The sequence below is a fragment of the Phaseolus vulgaris genome, chromosome 2 (assembly GCF_000499845.2).
Source record: "Phaseolus vulgaris cultivar G19833 chromosome 2, P. vulgaris v2.0, whole genome shotgun sequence".
Classification (NCBI taxonomy): Eukaryota; Viridiplantae; Streptophyta; class Magnoliopsida; order Fabales; family Fabaceae; genus Phaseolus; species Phaseolus vulgaris.
Window position 1 is genome coordinate 11,586,974 of NC_023758.2, and position 11,370 is coordinate 11,598,343.

An 11,370-nucleotide genomic window follows, 5' to 3' on the forward strand; every position below is an offset into this window, starting at 1 on the left:
ATTTACTTATATCAACACCTTAAAAAATGTTTTTTAATTAATACAAAATAATATTGGAATTAATCTAAAACTATAAATTGTTTTTTGAAAACGTATTAAATAACAAGAGATTATTGTTATCACTCATATCAATGATAATTATAAGACGGTCCATTTACATTGAACTTTCATAAGAATATGACGATTTCTTTATCTCTTTATTCAACATGTTTCAATTAAAACAATACGAATTATTTAATGTTTTTCATCAACTATAATATTATTTTATATTAACCATAAAATTTCACACATTTTTAAGGATAAGTAAACAAACTAAAACAATAATAATCAGTATCAATAAAAAAATTATAAAGTAATAAAATTGTAATCTTATTCTAATTATCTCTTTATCACACTCTTAGTAATTTAACAGTAGTTAAAAATAAGGTAAAATGTGTATAATTTAAATAACAATTTAAAAAATTGAAAGTTTAGTAAGTTTAGGATAAAATTTGTAAAAATGAGAAGTTTAGTTGTAAAATATGTAACTAATTCTTATATTTTTTATATTGCATTTCACCAAATTGACAATTGAAGTCCTCAACACAAAGACAGAGAAATGAGACAACGTGGATAATAAATTGAATTGTATCATATCCCCAAATAACACAAATTGTCATTAAAAAATTAAAAATGTTCGTCACACTTGTTATTTTTAATGACTAAGCACCTAATACCTAACTATTCAATATGACCAGCACTTGTAATTCGTTTAAAAGGGCAATCTTATGACACGCATTTTTAACGACTAACGTGCTTTTATGTTTTCCTCTTTTTTCTAATCTTGCAGACTGTATTTCTTAACGACGAATTTAAGAATGTGCGATTATAAAAATTTACTTCAACGATCAATGACGAAAAACAATTTATTTAGTTCCGCAACACGTGACGCACCAAAAATTATGAGCACAGTTCTCATTCTAGAAACCGCATGAAATCTAATTTGATAATAACGCATCACCAACAGTTTCAAAAGTGATTAACTTTAACTCCACAAATTCATTTTTCAGTAAATGGGGCCAGGAATTGGATTCTTACCGACATGCGATGAACCATGTCTTCAATTTTGAGAGAAGAAAAGTAAACGCAGATTCGATGCAGACATTGTGATTCGCTAAGCCCAACATTCTTTCAAAAACCAATAAATTACTATCATTAAACTCTATAGCAACACAGTTTTCCTCCCAATAGCAAAAGAAAATTGGGACCGAAAGTTGGACAAGTTTTTAAAAAAGGTCATGGCATTCTAAGCATCAAGACGTGCACTTTTCTCTAAATTGTCAAACTTCGGGCACGAGTTGGAAAAATGTGCATGAACAAAGTTAAACGTATTTTGCTGACAGTTGATCTTGCTCAATGCAAATGTTTACACAATTGATTTAATTTCCTCTTTCTTTCATCCAAAAGAAACAAAAGAGAAAGTACGGATAGCATATATTACAGATCAATATTTCCAATAAACGAAATTTTGACCGGGACTTCTTCGAATTAAAAAAAATGCGACAAAGGATACAAAGGGCACTCGAACCCTACCTACAAGGGACAAGGGTTGTTATATTCGTAAAAATTCTCATCTGAGCTTTACCATCACCCAAACTATAATATTTAAAATTAAAAGCAAGAGTGGTGATCCAACAATGTATTAGTTTCAGCATCAAGCAGGATAGATGTCGATCATTGTTGACGCTTGGTACGGGGCAAGAGAGCGAGAAGAATTTTTTTCCTTGGCCCCTGCAACCCAAACAGCCTCCATTAGACAAACAAGAGCATACAATCAGATTTGACTACTCAGCATATTCACATAAAAAAACATTCTTTTAGAACGTGCAACAGAAGCGAGCACGCACGTACACTGTCCCATCATCAATGCAACTGTTTATACGCACATCGCAGGTAGAAGGTCCAATTCGAATACCCTGACTATCCCCTTTCACTAGGTTCAGATAGCAGAATTCACAGGACATGTTCATATTTAGTTGGCCGAAAACAGAAACATTCATTCATTCTGGAAGATGTTCTCAAACCAAGAAAGAAATACAAAGCATATTCACAGGCTAAATGTGCAAGCAGGAGGATAATTCAAGTCTTCCAGCCAAATAACAATAAATAGACAAGCGTAAGAGGATTTATTGATAAAAAGTTAAACACAATCTCAATAGTTGATTTTCTAATATTTTTATAATAGAGGTTTATCCCCCAAAGCAAACACACCCCTTCTCACTTTAGGAGTCAAATCTATATTTTTTTAAGGGTTATTTGGCAACTGAGACATTATACTTTGTTTTACAAGTATTTTGATCAAATAAACACACGGTATTATTACAAAAAACAGTGTTTAACAACATTTAACATGAAGATATATCCAAACACAACTCCATTAACCAAACACATGCTACATTGTCTGAATATAATAAAACAATGCCTAAATCCATATATTAGGTGTAACATTCACAACAGTAAGCCTCATTGAATAACATCTGAATATATATGAAAAGAAAGATAATTAATTACCATAGGAATCCCTAACTCTTTGAGATCATTTTCTCCCATCTGCTTCAATGCAGTCATATCCACCTGATTGAACATATCATCAGAGCATGAGATAACCAGCAGTGCAAAATTAGAATAAAAACAATTCATTGCTAAAGCATATTTACCAAAACCATAATTCATATTCCGTTAATCCATACTAAGATAAATTGAGACACAAGACAATATATGATCACTTGAATGCTCTACACAACAAACTCAGTTCATCTCTTAGTTAAGATTAAGAGTACAGAATTGTCTAAATGACAATTGAAGCCAAGAGATTATTAATCACTGTAAGATGGTAAGAGATGTTATTTAAGAGTTAAGTTTAATCAGTACAATATTCCCCCCTCGTGCAAGGTTGAATGGCAACCCCAAAAAGAGAGAAAGATATCAAAACTATTTACAAGGCATGATTCTTTAAAAAAAAAATCAATTGTTAGCATTTGTTGGAAATTTTACATCGACTAGAGATATTATAGTGTATAAGTGGAGTGCAAACCTCGCCTCTCGAACCAGTTTTGTAAGATTAAGCTAGTCCTAATTCACTTCCTAAAAGAGTCTATGTCTAGCAAGGTGATTGGGCTGATCATGTCATCCACTATCGAATCACAACATAAATATTTATTCCTATGCTCAATATGTCCAATCCTCGTGAAAGGATGTGTTGAAGACCTAATATCAACAAGAGATATGACTAAATTATAGTATATAAGTTGGTACAAATTCTTTCTCAAGCCAGTTTTGTAGAGTTTAGTTAATTCCCTTTCTAAGAATATTTATACCCAATTTATGCAACTACAAAACATTCACACCACACCACCAACACAATTTGCCAATGAACACTAGTACACTAGAGATAGAGTAAAACAATAAAATTTAATTAAAGAGAAAAGAGTTTAGTCTGAAACTAATATGCAACAATGTGACCATGTTGGAGAACAGAGACTCAGTCATTCAATGGAACATATTTCCCAAAACATGTAAATCGAACACAACTTACAAGAATTCAACCATCAATGACAAAAAATGAAACAAACTATGATAGAGAAAAACACATTAATTCAAGAGGAACAATACTACTCGAGAATGTCATGGAGGACAATCAGTTGAAAGTTCCCAACATTTATAGTCTTTACAGTCATTTCGTCAGTTAGAATTCCAGTACCAACCATTAAGTAGATGATTTTGACATCTAACAAAACACATGACAATACAAATTATCAATTGAAAATAAATACAAAAGAAACATGATTTTCATTTACGGAAAAAAAATGAGTTACATACTTCCTCAGCCTTGAAGAGAATGGCATATTTTTGAAGTCCTAGTGCATGTAACAGGCCATCCACAGTCTGGTTTGATTGCTGTACTTGTTCATCACCCTATATGATAACCATCAAATTGAAACGTTAGGATGAACTTTACAGTTAATCTGTTTCAAGAACTAAACACACCTTAAGTATCCACAATCAATTCAAAAAGATTGTTCAAAACTACAGACGCAATTAATATAAACTTCCATTCATTATATTTTGTCTTGATAGGATGCTAACATTTCTTCACAACAAGAATAGAGCAAATATGTGCATAAGCAAAAGCCAGATAAGCATAAGCATTACACAAACAGTAATTTTGTTTATATAAAGATGTACCCAATGCAACATCTATTGATGGAGTATTCTTTTTCTAAATGAGTGTTTCTTTAGTATAACCTTTCCACTCTTACAAGACAATATTAGGATATTAATTCATGTCAATGAATCAAATAAGGGTCACTTGTGGTAGTATTAGTGATTGGCACCTAAGCACTTGGGGAAACCTCCTATAAATGCCAGCTGTCAAGGGGAGGAACTTAGCCACTTAGGTACTCCACCAAGCATCCCACACTACTCATGTGGAATTTGGGCACCCCAAAATACCCATAACCATAATCCTTATCATTCACAGCACCTACACTAGAAGTTGACATACCAACAGTTGCACTCTACAATGCTTCACTTAGCTTTTCTAATTAGCCCTCCATAGGTAAACTGATGTCCCAACAGATGCACTCCACATGCTTTGCTAAGTTTTTCTTATAACCCTCCACAAGCATCTTTGGTGCAAAATCGTACTTTTGAGACCTGGCGCTACTTTTTGGTGGGTTATCACATAGGACACAAGATTTCTCAATATCTTATTCAACTTTTGCTCTAGTGGTAGATTTTCAAAAAATGCGTAGATCTTCAAGAGCCCATCCTCCATGCAGGAGATCTTTATTTTGGCTTTAGTGCAAGATTTTGTATTTAAGATCCCAGCTCAGGATCTTGCACTTAAGATGTTCTAACGACCAACTTTGATACCAATTAAAAAGTATTCAAGCACTTGAGGAACCTTCCTTAAAAGCTAATTGTTTTTGTAAGCATTTTAAACCCCACACTAGAATCTCATACTTTAAATACAAGACTCACGTCTCATACCCTGAAATTGGATCCTGATAATAAACTGATAAGCACCCAAGCGCTTGGGTAACCCTCCCTTAAAAACTAGATGTCCAAAGGGGAGAACCAAGTTACTTGAGTACTCCATCAAGAATCCCATGCTGCTCAATGTGGGATTTGGACACCCCAACCCAAGTCCTACAGTAGCATTTCCTTTGAAAGTTGACATAACAACAGCTGCACAGCACAACATTTTACTCCCTTTTACGTCGGTCACTCCATGTGTAGCCCTTTCAAACTCAGACAACCAGCTCCAATATCAGTTTATAAGCACCCAAACACTTTAGAAACCGTCACAAACCAAGCCATTCAAGCATTCTATCAAGCATCTTATGTCACAAAATGTGGGAGTTAGACACCCCATAATATCTAATCCCTATTCCCAATCAGTTATTAAACTTGGAATGAACTTGCTGGTTCAATAAATTTAACGGATAACTGGAAATACATTCTTGTGGTAATACAGTCAACTCAGGTCAGATCTGAACCACAACAAGTAAATTCAACCAATCAGGGTCAACAAAATGGCAAAACCATGCACCAAAAAATAACAGAACCCATTAGCTTCTCCAAGACAGAAAGGTTGTCACTTAGGCATTCATAACCAAATCAACATTCCAGCAATAAAACATCACACACAACACAATAACTATTTTACAAACATATATCCTGGAAAGGAATGTAACAATCACTATGATCTGTCTGGGTTGGGCAGCAGAGGACAAAATCATTCTCACCCGAGAAAATAATAGAACCCATTAGCTTCTCCAAGCCAGCCAACTTCTCACTTACAGAGACATTCATAACTAACCAACATTCTACCAATAAAACAATACACCACAATACAATTAATTATATGGCCATCTTATCTCCTAGAACGGAACCAAGGATACCCATCACGAGGATCATGCTTGGGAGATGAAAAAAATCACTGGATGCCCTCCATATACATACATATATATATATATATATATATATATATATGTATTACTGTATTTTTTTTAAAGAAACCAACTTAAAATTGAAAATCATTATTTAAATATTATCCAAATTAAAAATACAAAACTCAATGTACACATAAATTATAGTTTTACCTGTACAAGTGGTGAGAATGAGAGAGTTGCTTCTATCGGTATTTGTAATCACAACTCTTGGGTTTCTTAATTAAGTGGTATTCAAATATCAATTCCTAAAAATATTTCACGGAATAAATCACAAAGATTATATATTTTATGTATGCCTAATGTTTAGAATAATATAAAAAAAATTATGATAGTTAAATATAAGACTAAAAAGAAAAAAATACTACAAGAAAAAATTATGACTGTTATATATATATATATATATATATATATATATATATATATATATATATATAAGTGGAATCTTATAAGAGGGTACTTTAGGAAAAAGGGTTGAGGTGTGGGATCCTTAGGATTTGTGTTGTTGTCAACTGGAGTAATAAATAAGTTGCAGACCCTCACCAACCAAGTCTTTTAGTGAATTAAGGTTTTAACTCAACGGACAACAAGAATTCGTAATACAGGATTATTAGTTGTACAGAAAAACAATAATTCTAACATCTAAGCACTCTTTCTACTTATATTGAGCACTCTTTTATTTTTAAACATTTCTAAATGTATCCATGACGGATACAACCTTGACAAAGACACATTGGCCTGATGAACATATCAGTGCACCAAAGGTTTGCAGACAAAGAAAGAAACTAGAAGTAAAACATCTAAAATCAAATGATCAAAAAGAACTAGCAACCAGCAAAAGCACAACTTCACACCATTGAACAATCCAAAGTCAAGAACAAATTAGAGAAATTAGTCCTTGATTTGACCCCAGAAATGCTATAGTAAGATGGCATATAGGAGATCACTGTTATAAAATGCAGACAATCATGCCACTATAGTTCCAATCCAACCCTCGGCACTGCTTGCTATCACAGCAAATTTGAGTTGTGGCTGTATAGCTGCTAATTGCAGCTGATTTTGTGGGTGTCATCTTTTAGTAGGGGCAGCTGCTCCACACCTCTTAAGATAATAAATGTAATGCAAACAATTTACACTTGACAAATACTGATGTTCAAGTTAAAAAAGAAAAGACTCAAAAAATAAAGTTGTATTCATCATTAATAATAAAAACCACAGCTAAAACAAATAATCGTAGTTAGACTAAGACATAACTAATGCAGTGAGAAATAGGCCATCAACTTTTTAAATTTAATCCGTCCATAAAAAATCCTGAGACAACACTGATTGGAAAAATAATGCCACAAACCCAATGTCTGTGCACAGGAGGCAGAGGAAGGCATATAAAGGCATCGAGTATGGAAACTGGTCTATTAAGTGCTGACCTTGGCTGGAAAATTTTAAATTGTGCAGCTGGCGGGAAGAGCCACAGAAAAAATGTGGAAGATGGGAACTAAGGATTTCTATACCTAAAATGGTTTCGAAGGACAGAATGATTTGGAAGCATTGAAGTAACACTAAAACACTGGCCTATTTATCTAAGAACAGAGGGGAACATCATGGATTTTAACTTGATAGAATAAATATTGCATCTTCTGCATTTCAACCAAAATTTTGGCTTTTATCCTTGCAATATAAAGTTCCGAGTAGCAGATTCAGCATAACCACACTCTGAGACAAACACAAGAAAAACTCCAGGAGGCAGTCACTTTTCAAATTACTGACAGTGCAAAGTTTAAAACATTTAGCACACTATATCAAGTTAACTAACATGACCCAATTCTACAAATCTGGTAAAGCCAGCCACTCAAGCACTTGTCTTACATAGGAAACTAGGATTACCAGAAAGAGAGATTCTAAACTATCACCAAAAGCAGATTGCAAAGTTAACACATACCTATTTAATTATCAGATCTGATTAACGACCAAAAATTTATAAATACCAATCCTCCAAATACAGATCCCATAGTGGAAAATCATGAAGTTGTAATTGTATTTAATCCCCCCAATAAAATTATAATTCACCACTTACTATTGCTACAAAAAGGATTGCTTGAAGAATCTTTTATTTAATCTTTGTTTGTCCTTATGGCCTATAGAATACTCAAGCCTATATGTTATACTTACATAAAAACAACCCCCTTTCAGCTGCTATACCCAAACGGGAAAAACACAATTAACTCTGATATCCACCAATGGTAAAGGGAAAAATGGATACCTACAGATCAGAAGATGATTAATACTCACCACATACGATGACCTTTGGGCAACACTACTTGATGGAGGAAGTTGGCCAGCAGCATGAGATGCTACAGGCTTGGCAGTTACTGGAGGCAATGTGGACATTGAGGAGCGTGGCATGAAAGATTGAGGTGTACTTACTGGAGGCCTCGAAGTATCAAGAGCATCCCTACTTACATATGGACCTGGCCTGACACCATCATATGTCCTGTTTAATGGCCTTCTCTGTAGGTCTTGGACATCCCTTTGCGGGGAAATACCCCTGGAAGTACTTGGAAACCCTTCTGGTGATCTTCTCCTTATATGATCCAATGTCCAAGGAGAGTACGAGCTTCTCATGGATTCCATGCGCATTAAATCATCAGAACTTCTAGCAGAGGGAATTTGCCTCAACAAACTTGTTTCCCTTGATTCTGGCATGCGCTGCTTTGTATTAAAACTATTTGTCAGTGGGTGAGTAGTCTTTGAAAGTTTTTCACGGAGATCCATATGCCTCTTACTACCATTGTTGTCAGCTTGCCTAGATGCACTTTTTTGCATGAGCTTCAACCGAAGATCATCTTTACCAATATGTCCATATAAGAAATTAAGAGGAACAAGATTAGAAATATAAAAATCATTGAGTAGCATAAAGATGCAAGGGTGTAAAGTCACTGCTAAGGGAGCTTACTGCCATCCAGTCTATTTTGTATGCTTAAATCTCCTCGTTGTCTGCAGAGAATATGAACAGCAAAATTCATGAAAGCTGGTTTTAATTAAATCATACAAACAGAAGGGAGACTACTCTCTCTCATTTATCATTCTATGGCAAACAAACCACAGACACACCGTTTATTGCCGCCAAGTCCATTTCCGTGCCACACAGAACCATCTGCATTATTTCCTATCCTGTCTCTTACAGACCGCTTCGTGCCAGCTGAGGGAAGAGAAGAGAAAGAAGAAACATCTACAGAAGATACATCCCTCTTCACAACCTAACCTCAAGTAAAATACAAGGTCACGGACATCAATCAAATCATGAAATATCAGAGCAAAACTCTATCTCAAAAGGTAAGAAGTGGTAGCAAAAAAGTGCAAATTGAACTGCATTGCTTTACTCCTGATAAATAAATTGAACAGCATTGCTTTACTCCTGATAAATAAATTGAACAAAAAATAGAGCACGAAGTCATGCCGAAAGTAGAGCTAAACGTAAACAACAAACGAAATCATTATGAATCATTCATACATTCAACCGGAAAACAACCAAAAAGTTCAATAAAAGGTAAGAACATCATATTCATTGATAACTTCCCAGAACACTATTTGAAGAAGTAAGCAGAAACAAGTCAAATCCAAACATGGTTAACAGAATCAAAGTAGCGGAAAGCACACGAAGAAGTTCCTTGTATAGAGCATTAACTGCAATAAGATCCCGAATTAAACGAAATCGCAACCTACCTGACCACTGCGCCCTAGAGTGATGGTAACGCGACCCCTCGAAGGATCGGACATGGCGACAACCGAAACCCTAAACTATCAACTGAGCAAAAACTTCTTCAACGGCTAATTGTTACCGTGAGAATCGCGAAGAGTTAGCGTAACCCTAAACCGAACCCTAATCCCATTGCATGTGACTCGAAGCAGAGGCAGCGAACTAAACGTCAACACCACGGTTTGACAGATAATAACATATACGAGTTTCGAGATTCGGATTCAGCTTCCAGAGAGATAGAGGAGAATGAAGGGTTATTGGTGGAAGAGAAAGAGGCGAAGATTTTGCGTTGAAGTGAAAACGGTGGAGTACCGAGGGGTAGTGGAGCTGTGCACAGGGAATATCGTGGCAGCTTGATCGAACCAGGACGGTTGGATCGACTGACCGCGGCAATAAATAGGGCTAGGCCAATTTTTACTAATAAATGCTTCCTTCAAGTATTGTTTTGCGTGTTTCCGAAAGATCTCAGTGTTCAGTGTGCGAAATACCTCAAATAAGAGTGGCCAGTTTCTTCCTGCACCCCTACATTTTTCTTCCTGCACCCCACAATTTTGTAAATTTCGAAACTGACCCCCACAATTTCGGGATCTGGGAACGGATTCATCAATCCAGAAGTGAATCATGTTGCATTCCAGATGAGGGGGTTTTTCGGAAGCAAAGTTTGCATAAATTATTGATTTCTGGATTGCTGAATCTGGAAGTCTAATTTCTATTATGAATTGGTGGATCCGAAATGATTTTTTTCAATTATGGATTTCTGAATCCAGAATGCATATTTTGAATTACGAATTGGTGGATCCAGAATAGTTTTTTCAATTATGGATGTTTTGCATTTTTTTATTTTGGATTAACACTATCATTCATGTACTACCGGAAGCATCAATCCGGGAGATTACTGGATGCGCCAATCCAAAAATTTACCAGAAGCACCAATCCGAAAATTTACCGGATTTCATAATCCGGAATAAAAAAATGTACAATTTATATAGGGACACTTTTGTCTTTGCGCAACCTTGTGGGGGTGCAGGAAGAAAAAATGTGAGGGTGCAGGAAGAAACTGCGTAAAGAGTGTATGAGAAAACACCCCCAAAAAACAAAAAAAGAAGGCCCATAGGGTTAATCTAACTGTTTTTGTAAGGGTGTTTCTTTCTGCACCTCTACACTTTTCTTCATGCACCCCTACATTCTTCAAAAATATCGAAATTATACTTTAGAGTTTTAGATGTTTCTGGAATAGTGGTTCCATAAGCAAAAGATATTTCTGGAATAGAAAATTTGGAAGAAAAAAATCATTCTGAAACATCTTATCCAGAACACATTTTTTTTATTTCCAGATTTATAAATGTGGAATTCATAAAACATGTTTTGGAAAAGACATTCCAGAAATATTTTGAAAAGAACATCCGGAAGTCATTTCTGAGAATGAGGGGGTGTAGGAAGAAGTTTCCTTTTTATAAATACAATGGGGTTAATTAATTTAATTGCTTTTTATAAATATGTCATCTTTTAAAGTAAGAAAAACCATTGGTAAAAATCATAATAAATAGGTCTTGGTGACACTCACCGTATTATAGAAGTCTCTTATGACAATCACTAAACAAACCTCATCAATTACTAAGTACA

The 11,370-nt window shown here is 34.8% G+C and overlaps 1 protein-coding gene across 1 annotated transcript; it reads right to left on the reverse strand.

The window, feature by feature from the left end:
* Positions 1 to 1,388: 1,388 nt before the first annotated feature.
* Positions 1,389 to 10,248, reverse strand: LOC137810674 (uncharacterized). The gene is made up of 7 exons (XM_068612061.1): positions 9,714 to 10,248; positions 9,102 to 9,247; positions 8,944 to 8,984; positions 8,280 to 8,833; positions 3,859 to 3,954; positions 2,551 to 2,613; positions 1,389 to 1,770 (listed from the first exon to the last, which is right to left on the reverse strand). The coding sequence occupies exons 1-7, from the start codon at positions 9,765 to 9,767 to the stop codon at positions 1,714 to 1,716; spliced, it is 1,011 nt and encodes a 336-aa protein (XP_068468162.1). The 5' UTR covers positions 9,768 to 10,248; the 3' UTR covers positions 1,389 to 1,713.
* Positions 10,249 to 11,370: the final 1,122 nt, after the last annotated feature.